We start from the raw sequence: 13,063 nt of genomic DNA on the forward strand, positions 1-13,063 counted from the left end.
ATGTCTGTGTGCTAGCATTTCCAAAAAGGTCAAATTCAGGCAAACTAACTTTGGAGGGTTAGAGAAGACACGAATAAACAGATGGTCTGGAGACCAGACTCTGATAATCAGAGTGGGGAACAGTACCACAAATGGAATGTTTTTTTCCAAAATATATTTGCATAAGCCTTATCCTGAAAGAGGGCTGTTTTTTTTTTTTTCCAAAGACAGTTGGAATCAAATTGGTCAGGCATAGGATGAAAAAAATCACTTTTGTGTGTGGGCACAAGTTAATTTATGCTGAAAAATCTCATCTCCTAAGGGAGTTAACAATCCTAAATAGCCAAGCCATGAAGATTGCACAAGAAGCTGTAAATCTGATGTTTCCTAATTTTTGAGTGCTCAGCATTGCAATATAAATAATACTCTTTTCACACATTGCTTTTTAGGCAATTTCTTTTAATATACTTTGCAATATAATTTATTTATTTATTTTATTATCTGGAAGTTAGACTCGGTCCTGAAAATATGCAGACCGTATACAGAGCAAGTCTTAACGCAGCTGCAGCTTTGTGTCTGTAGAAAAGCTGCTGCTGTGCATGGTGCAATAGTTGTATACGGTGCAAATGCTGGGTTGTTCCACACCGGTGCAGAAAGAGGGTTGGTGTGCTTTTTCTCCCTTATTCTGCTATTGCAGCAACTGGCAGAGATACGGGGAGCACCTGGTTTGCATGTTGCGTTTCACGTTGCTGACTCTAAGTCAGTTGTGCTAATTCACTGCTGGGTGCTTCGTGCCTGTTTGTTCAGCAATATTGCTGTTCAGAACGATGCTGTTCACAGTCATTTGTAGAAGGTGGCAAGCACCCAGGTGAGGGTAGCTTTCAGTTCCTGGTTTGATCCTGTAGCAACTCAGAACATTTAAGCTGCGGTTACATGAGGTGGTGGTATCATCCTAACAGCTCTTTGCCGTGGAGCTCAGGAGGATGCTTGCTTTTGCCAGCTCTGGGGCTTGTCTAACTTCCCGATGAGTCAGTTTTGCTCACTAATCTGACAGAAAACTACATAAGCAAGAAGGAAAATGTGTGGGGGGAGGAAATATTTTTCAGACAGTTCAGCCAGAACAAGGGGGGCAATGGAACCATATGGCCATAAATAGGGATATATTTTATGGCAATAAATAGGCCATAATAGGCTCAGCTCACTTGTAGAGCTGTACTCCAAAGTTAGAAACTAAATTACTATGGCAGTGACCGTATAGACGCACTGTTAAAAAGAACTTCAAAGAGGAACGTGTGGATTCTTAAAAAATGGAACGGGGAGAATGAGGAAGAGAACAGTGATGGATCAGCTCAGTAGCATTGCCGTATTTCTGTCTGGGATTAGAAGTGTGGACATACCTAGCAGGTGGGGCCTGCCGCATACACTCTGTTCATTTGATCTGTGCAGCTGCCATTAAAATTTACAGGGCTGAAATAGAGCAGCCTGATTGGAGTTGTTGAGCTGTTGCTCAACATATATGGGAAAATCAGGATTGTAACCATGTAAATGGTTCTATAGACAGGAAGTCTGTAGATGGGTTTTGAGCCGTATAAAAGTTTAAGGTACACAGGGCAAACGGTGATATCTAGTTCCTTTAGCACTTAGCAACAAGGCTTGCTACATCTTAAAGTTACACAACATCTGAATGTTTTCCCTTCCTGCAGTGGATCAGTACTCTGGGAGGCCATGTATAGACTTCCTTGACAACCCTGAGGAGTGGAAAGAAAAGTTAACCATAAGTAACATTTTACTTGCTATTCAGGTAAGGAAAAAGATACCCCTTTAATACTTTTTAATAGAGAAGAAATGTAAAATATGCTTTATGTAGGTGGTTGTGAATTCTAAAATACAAACTCCCGGCTGAGTCTAGAGCTTGGGCAAACACGATTTGTGGGCCACGCTTCTTCGCAGACAGGAATCATTTTGTTTCACTTCTGCATTTGTTCATCAGTAGGTCACTGGGAAGCACCTTAACTCTTATGAAGGCGGATGATGAAATGAATGACAGTTATTGGAGTTGTTACTAATGCTAATTTTTTTGATAGACCAGGCTAGCTAGTTCCTTTGATCTTTAGGATTTATGCTCTTTTATCTTGTGTAAGTTACTGCTCAAGAGGTGTGTACCCACACTTCAGTTCTCCACACTTCAGAAAAATGTTTTTAAGATGCTGGTACTTTACTTTTATATTTCTGAGCTACACATTGTCAATCTTGATCAAGAGCGTTGGGATGAGTCTTAAGATCAGGGGTAATTCAAAGCATCTAGTTTCATTTTAACATCTGGGCCACTATGTTTCGAATTTACTACCCCTTCTGGTTTGTTGGTGGTGTTTTTTTGCAGCTGAATGCAGCTTTTTTTTGCAGAGCAATCTCTGCCCTTTACGTCCTCATTTCTAGCCTCACTTACATCACCTTAAATGATGCTACACTCTCCTCTTATAACTGAAAATTTTCCCCAGGTGTATGCTTGGCTTTTCCAGACAGCTTTATATTGATTATGAGTAAAACAAATGGCAAAGTCATGTATCGTTTATGGCTGCCTGCTGGGAGTAATATTAAAAACGAAGAGAAAACTGAAATAATTTTTTTTGATGTCAAAAGTAAAAGGCTACTATGATTCTTTCAGGCACAAAGCAACCAGCTTAACACAGTAGGGTTATGTGATTTTACCAATTAAGTATGCAAACAGGGTTTTGATATCTTATATTTTAGAGACTTATGTGTGTGCATGTGTCTTTAGGTGATGCTTTCAAATCCAGTAACAGAAAATGCAGTGAACGTAGAAGCAGCAGAAATGCTGAAAAACAATATGCCTCTGTATAGGCAAATGGTTATGCAGTGTGTTAGAAATAGCCTGCATCCAGAAGGTAACACTATCTCTTTTTTTCTTATTATTCATAAATAAGCATTAAGAATTTTTAACTCTTTAAACAGTTCTAAAATCTCTTAAAGCAGTACGTTTGAGTGATGATTTAGTTTAAACGAACATAAAGCAGAGTTTTGAAAGCAGCTATGCTGCTTGAATTCAGGTAACTGATCTTACAAATGAGGTAGTGGTGAATGAGATCCAGTGAAATTCATGTGTTCTGACAAATGCAGTTGAGATAAAACAGGAAGCTGGGAAGTGCTGATATTTTCTCTCTGACACACCAGCTGGTTTCTCTACCCTCCAGTCTAAGCATAGCACAGCCACTCAACAAATACTGGCTTTGTTTCAAGGAAACAAACAGAAAACAAAGCTCTGTCCGTTCAAGTCATCTAATGAAAGCAAACCAGAAATCCCCCTTCAAGCCTCTTCCTCCTCCTCTGGTCAGCTATTTCTGGAATTGAGGAAAAAACCTTCTCTACTGGAGGAAAGTCCCCAAAAGTCCTCCACCTCCAGAGAAGTCCATTTCTACCATTCCTTCTGGGCTGGCCCTTAAACAAGTCCTTTAGCCAGGAGTGCTGTTCCTTAGTGATTCCTGGCAGTGGCATGCTGTTTCTCAGCACGGTGGGGCAAGCTCTCCTCCAGAGTTTTTAAAGGATGCTTGTGTTATCCTTGCAGCGTGGGCTGAATGAGCTCCGTGATTCTATTTTGCAGTGTTCAGTTGGCAAAATGGATTTAGTGTAAAACTTGTGGCAGACTTCTTTCACTTTGCTTAGTAAGTGCCAGCAGGGAGAAGAGGGCATGCAGGTATGGATTCTGTGCTTATTTCTTCTACCTAATAAATCAGATGCTTTAGCCCATTCCAGTGGCACAAAGCATCTGGAGCCTGGTGATAATGGAGAAGTTCCTGTTAGCCTCAAAGCAGGAAAGCTCTGCTTTCAGAAAGCCATCAGAATTACCTCGTGGGCCAGCAGCCTCTCCATGTTCCTTCATTTCTCATATTCTTTTAACATACTGATGGGGTGAGACGCACGGAATGCAAAGGAGAATCAAACCCAATATTGCTCTTCAAATGCCTATATAGCCAATTCTTACCTACGTGACTATTACAGATAGGGAAAGAGGGTCAGTTCCTTTGTTACAGAATCAGCACAGCTTCCACTGAACTGAATCCGTTTACACCATGTAGGATCAAGAAGACTAATTTTCTTAAAGTCCCTGTTTTTCTTTGCAGAACTTTCTCATATTGAGAAAGATCGTGTTTCTCCTCTGACGTTTTACCAGCGAGCTGAAGGATCTTCTCTGGGCTCTGCCAGGTAACAAATTACAATGAACATGCTGATGTCACTGCCACTATTTCAGAAAAAGCAGCATAAGTCCAGGATGTTTTGGGTCTGTATCCTAAAGAGAACAAATATTTTCTTTCTCCTATTAGTGAATATTCTCCATTATTTACTTTCCTACGGAGACATTTGGCAAGCAGTTTCCTTCCCAGCTACTGCCAGTAGCTCTTGTTCCTAAATGAAGCAAGTTCTTTGCCTATAGGAGCATAGCCAGGAAATTTTTCATTGCTGGGCCAAAGGATATTTTTATTTGACCTAATCAATGACATTTATTTCAGGCAATACATATTTTAAGATCATTTATTGTATTATTAAATAGCATAGGGAAACCAGTGAATTTACTCTAAAAAATACTAGGTCATTTTTATGATATATTTCTTTTTGTACTTCTAGGTTTGTACGTGGCATCACTGTTGAAATATTTCTGAAGCTAACTTTCAGACTAACAAACGGAGCCAGATTCTTTTTCTCAGTTCAGTTGCTTTTGCCTCCCTCCAGAATTTGGCAGTACTTGGCCTGCTGACAGTTTTCCTAAGGACAAGAAGTTCTCAGCCCCTGTAATAGTAGTGCAATGGATTCTGAACTCATTCTGTTTCCAGACCCTAGTAATGGGGATGTGCCCGAGGCAATAAGGATAAAATCTTGGCCCTGTTGAAGTTAAATTCTGATTCACTTTTGTGGAAACAAGATTTCATTGTAGATTTTTTTTTTTTTCCTGAATGTCAGTAGGTACAGAATCAGAGTGATTAAAAATCACAAACAAATAGCCTCTGTTTTTCCTCAAAGTATTACTGCTCTAGTCTTGCCTTTCATTCTCACATACAACTTCCACTGATTTCATCACAAAGTTTTAAGTGTGGAATGGAAGGGAATCAAGATCCATAATGGAATTGTTTCCTTTTATGGACACAGCTTTAAATATTGCTAAAAGCAAAAGGCCTCTAGCAAGCAGCTTTTGACATTTTACAGGACTACAATGGCAAGGGAGGTTGGAAGGATATCAAAGAGACAAAAATAATGTTCATCACTGAGCTCAAGAGCCCATGTTTTTTCATAACTGGTGTCTTCCTCTCACTTTCATCGTTACTTCCTGGAAGATAATAGACAGTAGAGGAATCACAGGGGATTTCATAATTCAGACAGTGATTCAATCTCCTTGTTTTGTTATGTATAAAATTACATTGGCCTGATATGTTTTTGTATACAATTTAATCCCCCCCCCCCCAATCAATTATTTTTATAGAAGCAGGAGTAATAGGAATGAGATAATGCAGAGCTTTAGGAGGACGCCAAGTCAGACAGTGCTGGCGAGCTGCAAGGAGTAGACAAGAGTCTTGTGCAAGTTTGCCAGGTTTTTGGCAGAGGCCAGTAAAGGGGACGCAATTTTTAATTTTCCTCCTGCCCATAAAAAGATCCTGCTAAAGAAATCTTCAGTGTTCTAACTTGTTAAAAAGAAGTGTTGCAAGATGGGATTTAATAAAGTGGTCAGTGCTGGCTTTCAGTGCCCTTGGCAGCTATCAGTTGTATGGCGATGGGGCCACAGTCTTCAACCAGACCCATTGAGGTAGGAGAAAAGGTATTTCCTGTGCTTTTGTAGGCACATTGGTTCTGGGATGATTGAGCCTTAGGAAGTTCTTCCTTGCCATACTCTAGGGTACACGCGCATTTAATAAAAAATCTGATCTCCTGAAGTCAACGGTAAAATTATGACAAAGCGCACAGGGGCTGGGGTCTGGGCAGGGAGGGTTTGGGACTTGTTTTTCAGCAGGTTATTCCAGGAGATGAACCCATGCGACGTCTGTCAAAAAGGGTAGGGCTAGCTTCCCTTCCCGCTCCCAGATAGGCAGTCCTGCTTTGTACCTGTGCTAGCTCTTTGGCAAGTCACATCCTCCCATGAGCCAGTTCCACCCGCTGCCCTGGCTGAGCCCTCACCCAGGGGAAGGGTGGCTCATCCTCTGCTTTGCCTGTGGACTGAATCAGCTGATAGCAGGATCCTGTGGATGCCCCTCTGGCCTGGAGGGGAATGGGGTGTGCAGCTGGCACCTGGGAATGGAAGAGACTAAAGCTGGAAGCTGTTAGATCAGCTCAGCTTTTCAGGGACCTGGAGGCTCTCTGATTAAGGAATGAAGTTCCGTGGGATAAGCTTAAACCTCTCTAAAATGTCTGTGGTCCTGCCCCCTCCCTAGCTCCAATACTGGTGCCTGCCTGACCCTGCAGTGTCCTAGTTCAGGAAGCCAAACTGGGAGAAAGTGATACTTTTTCTTAGTTTTCTGATGACTTCCCTCTCAGTTCACAGCAGGATCAGGTGAACCCTGGGGAGGGATAGGAATGTGTAGACAAAAGCGCAGGAGAGGGTGGGCTCAGGGCAACACCGACTTGGACTTTCAAGCTCTCATGAAACTGAAGATTGCCTTACCTTACTTAGGTTGCGGTTTCTCTCTCTGACATGGTTTAGCAAAAGATAAAATAGGTATAGAGTGTAACTGAGGTGGAACCAGGCCTGCTGTGTGGATAGCCCAGGCAGCAATGTGATGAACTGTAAAGGAATCATACTTAAGCAGCCACTTTGCTTCATTTATTTTGAATATTTGTGTCGTAATTTTGAAACTAAGACGGAAAACTCATGTAAAAACAGCAAGTGGATTTTACAAAACTCTTCCCAGTGGAAGAAGACGTTTCTTCCCTTAATGAGATTTGCTTTCAAATCAATTTTAAACAATATTTTATTTTCCTTGGAGTAGAAGGGAAGGGAGGGACAGAATATTAAATTAATCTTTGTGTTTGCTTCTGACAGTGGTAACAAGCAGACACAGCAATTTCTTGTGGAAGGCATTCCTCATGGGTTTGTTGGAGCTTTGTGCACCTATTTTGTTCTGTCACTTCTCAGCCATTAATACTGTAAGAGTTTTAAATCCACTTAATTCATTCTGTTCTTTTGTGAAAGTTATACGTGAATGTCTGTGTTAACTAACAAATTCTGTAATTGCCAGAAACTCCTCCCTTGTTCTGTATTTATGTTTTCAGAAGGATTAGGAGAATTTCGTTTGAAGATTACCACAGGACGTGGTCTAGAATAGCTACATCAAAAGCAACAGACCATTTTAAAGACTCACGTAAGATGATATGCCTGGTTTAGCAAAATTGAACATAATGGACTTGATGCTGTCCTCGTGCCAGATTTATGCTAGTGTAGCAATTCTGACTGCATTCAGGCTGTTTTTGCAAGCCTCAGACGTCAGGTGTCCAGAATTTGCAGTCAGATTGTGTGTTGATGTGAACTCATATATGTCAGGACAGCCATAGAAGTTTACACCTACTGGAGATCGGGCCTGTACTATATGACTTGGTGTCTGGTCATGTGCTGGCATTGTACAAACTCAGGGCAAAGGGATGACTCTTGCCTCAGAGGCCTTCCAGTTAGGGATTGTCCTTTTTGGCTGGGGAAGGTGGTGGAAATTTGAGTTTTGAGTTGGACAGCACGATGTTGAGGAGGCATTAATTACACGTATTAAAACCTCCTGTGGTGATAAGGGAAGTATGTATGTCAGCTGTGGTCTTTGAGAAGATCTGGTAAGAAGGCAACGTTCTCTTGCTGGATGTGGCTCTACCTAAATTACTAACCAAACTGGATAATAATGTTTTACTAGGGTTCATATGGGCTCATTGTTAATCTGGGTTTGCAGCATGAGCGCTATATTATTATTTGTTATACTGTATGCAAAACAATGCAATACATGTATGCAGGCAATGCACTTTTTCTGTTTTCTTCCTGCTGTGCAACTCAATGGCTGCTCTAGAGTGCACTGTGAAAAAGATAAATCTAACCAGTTCTCTGTTATTCAGGAGACTGGAGGTGAGGAAGGCTGAGGAAGCCAAAGCAACGCAAGTAAAGGAAAAAAACATAAGTAGCTGCTAGTTCCAGGTAGCTCCTAATGAAGCTGCCTCAGGAGCCCCAGTGCTGCAGTCCCCAGTGCATTTGGTTGCAGGAGAACTTAGCGACAGAACTAGCTGGGGTTCAGAGGCAGCGTATCCAAGTGGATTTACAGAGACCAAAGGGAGCAGGTCATTCATCCCTTTCCTTTCCTAGGTCTGTTCATGTGAGAGCCTCTGGAGGCAGCCTGAGTTCTCTTAGAAGCACAGATCCTGCAGAGCATCGTTTTGTACAACAGCAGCTGCCCTTCCTCTCGTCCTCTGGTGGTTTCAGAGCTGCTTTTGCGTGATGCAGTGCCTGAGCTAAGGAGCACTGACTGTTCTGGCCTGCACAGAGCCAGCACAGGTGTCTCGGTGCCTGTGGAATATTTTTTTGGCAGCCCAAATAATCCATTCACAGACAGAGGAGACGGACTGTGCTTCAATTGCATGTGTGCAGTGTGGCCTCCCCCTTAAGTATAAGCAGGCAAATTCAGTTTTCAACTATGCTGGAACCTGCCAGGGTGATTTTGATGGAGTTCCTTTGAATTTGCCACCCATGGAAGTGAGATCAGAGGTGCAGCATGGAGTCTGTACTTAATAACGATACTCAGCTGTGAGTTGGTTAGGTCCTTAACCAGCCTCACTGAACTTCATAGCAAAATTCATAGTGACTTATAATGCAGTAAAATATTTATAACAAAACACAATGAAAAGAGGATTTTATTATAAGCAGTGCAGATATCAGCAGGACTTAGGTGTGCGATAGTTTTGAATAATTTAGTGGTTAGTGTGCAATTCTGTGTAAATGTAGTTTTCTGTAATTATGCCATTTTAGTTTTTGAAGATCCAGAATTCACAGGGAACTACTGTGGCTGGAAGGCAAAAAACGTGAAAGGAACAGAAGACTGGGATAAGGATACGTAAGTTTAAATTGCTGCACATGTACACATGGGGGGTCTCTATAAATGCAGTGGTAATATATGGGTGTCTTGATATTTTCAGATTCTGGGTGTTTGTCCCTGTATATTCTTAAGTTAGAACAGTTCTCATCTGATCTTAAATTTCATCCCTTAAGCCAAATGTTCCCTTGTGAGTGTGCCTGCTCTGCGGCAGGCTGGGAGGGAAGGACACGCTGTAACCAGAAGGATACCTATCGAAACCAGTAGCTTTACTAGAGCGCTCCTCAGAAAGGAGACTCTCCCTGCCAAATACTGCTCAGATTTGCTGGGACAAATTCTTCCTTGGTGTAACTGGATAAAATCATTGAAGCTGCTGACACTTCAGGTTAACGGAAGATGCGGTCCAGGTTCTTAAAATATTATTCTTGAGTTTTTCTGTGGCTTAGTTTGTGGAAGAAAAGTAGGGAACTGGCAAAGCCAGGTGGCTGCCTCATATCTCATAGGTAGCTGGAGTTTTCTTACATTTTTTTTCTTTTGTGGTAACTCTCTATAACAGATAAAAAAATGCTTTTTCACTTTGAATCCCATTTGTCTTCAGCATCAATTAGAAAGAAAAGGACCGCTTCATTGAATCTGAAGGACAGCAAGTCCTGAATTCAAATTAGGAGGAATTTTTCTTTCACAAGAAGCCTCTGGAATATAGGGTTAATTATCCTTTGACACGACTTCCTTGTTTTATTTCCCTTAACAGAACTCCTTTGTTGTATATATTTGATAATTGTTTCATTATGTAGCGGCACAGCATCCTACAAGAACACCGAAAATACTTCGAATGTCCCTTTTTGTGCGTGCAGCTGAGGCAACCTGGAGTTGTTTCAGGATGGTGTCTTCATCTCCAACTGTAGCAAATTTTTCATATTCAAAAGGACTGGAGAGGAAATTGCGAAGGTGAACTTTCTGATTTTGGTGGGGAGCAAGACCCCTCATGATGTGCTTTGGGCCCTTCTCGGTGCCACCTAGTGGCAGCAGATAATATGCTTTTAACAGCTTGCTTCTAGCCTTTAAACTGCTGGGTTTGATTGATCAAAGACAGCTCCAAACGTTCAGCTGCAGGTTCAAACGCAGGGTTGCCTCTCATTTTGCATTTTTTTTTTTCTTCAATTGCAAACAGCTCACAAAACATGCTTGTTTTTAAAGCTTGCAGTCTGTTCTTAGCTCCTGGCATGGGATTAGAGAGGAAAGAGGCCAAAAATTTGCTGACATAAGTGCAGCAGAGGAAATCTTAATTTCAGTTATAGAGAAAGGCAAATGTTAGGACTTTTATTTGCTTCATGAAATGGAATCTCTAAATTCAGTTACTTCTAGAAAAGAGATTTGAAATATAGCTTGTTTTTGTATAATATGTTGTTACCATTACCGGGAGCAGTTTGCCCCTGTTGTGTTTTTACATGTTGGCTAATTACAGTGGCACTGAGTCAATTTCTGCTTCGTTAAGTCAGTGTAAGCCTTCAGGGGCTAGTGATTTGTCTTGGCATAACGAGCAGTTTGTTTCACATCATCCTTAGGAAGGACTGGGTATTGGAACAGAAATAATGGTGAAACGCAAGGAAATGTGAAGACGCAACGTATAAGAATGTGACTATAATTTAATGCACTTTAAGAATCATAGGGCGAGAAGCAGTGCGGATCTTGAAGCAGCCCTTCAGCAGTCACAGTAGAGACTCTGGGTTTGTTTTCAGATGGTGAGAGACAGAAGTGTATTCGTTGTGGAGGGAAAAAAAGAATAAAACCACAAACGCGTTTTCAGAGAGCTTTCTGAACAAGCAAAGGGGAGTGGAGAGGAATTGGCAATGGGCATGCCTCTCTTGCGGTCGCTGCGGTTTGTGCCAGCTTTAGCCTAAGGTAGAGGTGGGAGACCTCCCAGGAGTGCGGCTGTCATAACCTGAGGTTCAGCATAGGTTGTAAAACCCATCTGAGAAGCTAGGTGAGTATTCAGGTGGCCAGGCATGCCATTCTGCAGGCAGTGCTACAAGCTGGTTTACAGCTGACTGAAATACTTTTGCAGCAGCTGTACTTACCACCACGATGTGGGCATTCTGGTGACTAAGAAAGAAACAGAAGCACGAGTTTCCAGCTCCCAGCCGAGCAGTCTCCTGCAGGTCTGCTTCTTCCCGGGAGCTCTCATGGTTATTCATGAATACCTATGAAATCCCCATAACAAAAATGTGCATGGTAGGAATGCGCTTGGATCTTTTAGATCTTTTTCGTTTTCCCTGTCTGATATGCCAGGCATTCTCAGCATATGAACTGACTGCCTTGTGCTCTCTAGAAATTAGTGCTGCTAGGATAAGATGGTAAAGAATATACAGTTAGAATTTGCATAGGTATTTTGCTAAGCCACTTAACAACAGAAATCCTGATATTTTACTGCATGCTAAAAGCTAGTATGCCATCTTGTGGCTGGAAAGAGAATGCAATGAGCAGATGCTTTGTTCTGATGACTATTTGTTTTTGTTTCATTAGAGATAAATTAAACATCTGATTAACAGCAGTATATTTAGGAACCATTTTCCCCCACTACAGATAATTCACACATGTTCCAGAATATGTGAACATAAAAAATATCCTCTAAAAGCCAAGGCAGAGTGACAGATATTAGAAAAGCTATTGGGTTGGCCTGTATTTTAAAGGGTGTTATTCTCTGAATTCTTTTACTTCAGCCGTTTTATCTCCCGATCCCAGCTATATTTTGACACTACAGCAAAGAAGTGACAAGAAGCTAAACTGAATAATAGCAATTCACTGAAGGGGAGTGAAAAGGGAGGACAAAAGCTATTTTTCAGAATTGTATTTAGTCTCTGTTTTGTACTGTTTCATCCCTAGTACAGGGACTCCTTTTCAGACTTGCACTCTTTGTTTAAGAAATTAAAAATGGAAGACAAGATTGTTTTATTTGCTAAAACTGAAAGGGATGGAGCAAGCCTAAGAACTATATCATATGATAGAAACAAAGTTGTGTGTGTATATGTTACTAGTATCGCCTCGTATTTCTGATGTGTTAGGATACCAGCAGCATAGTTCATTTTTCTGTGTTTTTTCTCTTGGTTACCTTTTATTTTTCTCTTCTTTTGGAAAATGTAAGTTGTTTCAGTTCATCTCACACACTTGTGAGGCTCAGTCCTGAGAGGTGTTCAGCAGTCTGGTAAAGAGCCAGCAAAGCTCTTACCAAATAATTCTCTTCAAAATTGACCGCTCGGCAATTAACTCCGACATTAACTTCAGCATGCCTTAATAGCACTTGTACAGTTATTTGTGTGATTAGTGCCTTGTCAAATCAGATGTGTGTGTGTCCCCCTCAAGTTTGGTTCACGAGCCAAATCAAAAGTCCGACACGTTCCTTCAGAAAACTCCTACTCACCTCTGCTTCTTTATGCTTTTTATAAATGCTTGTTTGAAGTGAACCACAGCTGCAGTAGTCATTTTGCCTTTTATATAAAATTGTCTTAAGCAAGCGTGTACTACATTGATTTTATCCATCAGGTTACGTTTTTGCTTACAGATGCACTGCTATCATCTCTCAGCTCATCAGAAAACAAAGGAAACAGACAGCTGGAGAACTATCTGAGATGAGTAAAATTGAAAACTACCAATTTTGGCAGTCTCCAGGTAAAGAGTTAGTATCACATACATTAGTCCTTCCTGTGAACATATATGATGTGGTTTTCCCCTCTTTCTTCTGCCAGTGTAAATCTGGCACAACTTCATTGTAGTTTAATGCTATCGTGAGTCTTGAATCAGGTGTTGTAATCGTGTCATTTGTGGATTTAACTGTGATTCCACGTAGGGAAAAAATTTTGTTGGAAATGGTAGGCAGAACCAGACTTTATGGAAGAAAATCAGTGTCACTGTAAATACACATCCAGATCACCAGCATATTAATAAAGGTCACAGATTATTTTTTCAACATCATCCATTCAGAAGTGTAAATGTTAACAATATATGAACTTATCCTCAATGAGAATTGA

At 41.1% G+C, this 13,063-nt stretch overlaps 1 protein-coding gene across 5 annotated transcripts in view; it reads left to right on the forward strand.

Annotated features, from left to right (window-relative positions):
* The window catches only part of UBE2U (ubiquitin conjugating enzyme E2 U), a 29,371-nt gene that overhangs the window by 2,987 nt on the left and 13,321 nt on the right, over positions 1–13,063 (forward strand). For 3 of the 5 annotated variants that reach the window (XM_068953429.1, XM_068953428.1, XM_068953430.1), the window contains exons 4-9: positions 1,683–1,780; positions 2,759–2,885; positions 4,119–4,200; positions 7,252–7,340; positions 8,975–9,059; positions 12,598–12,704. In XM_068953429.1, the coding sequence (XP_068809530.1) occupies positions 1,683–1,780; positions 2,759–2,885; positions 4,119–4,200; positions 7,252–7,340; positions 8,975–9,059; positions 12,598–12,704 (588 nt within the window). Of the gene's footprint in view, positions 1–1,682; positions 1,781–2,758; positions 2,886–4,118; positions 4,201–7,251; positions 7,341–8,974; positions 9,060–12,597; positions 12,712–13,063 lie in introns of all 5 variants that reach the window. The other 2 variants (XM_068953431.1, XM_068953433.1) reach the window with 2 other exon arrangements.

This window comes from Struthio camelus, chromosome 8, assembly GCF_040807025.1.
Source record: "Struthio camelus isolate bStrCam1 chromosome 8, bStrCam1.hap1, whole genome shotgun sequence".
Lineage (NCBI taxonomy): Eukaryota > Metazoa > Chordata > Aves > Struthioniformes > Struthionidae > Struthio > Struthio camelus.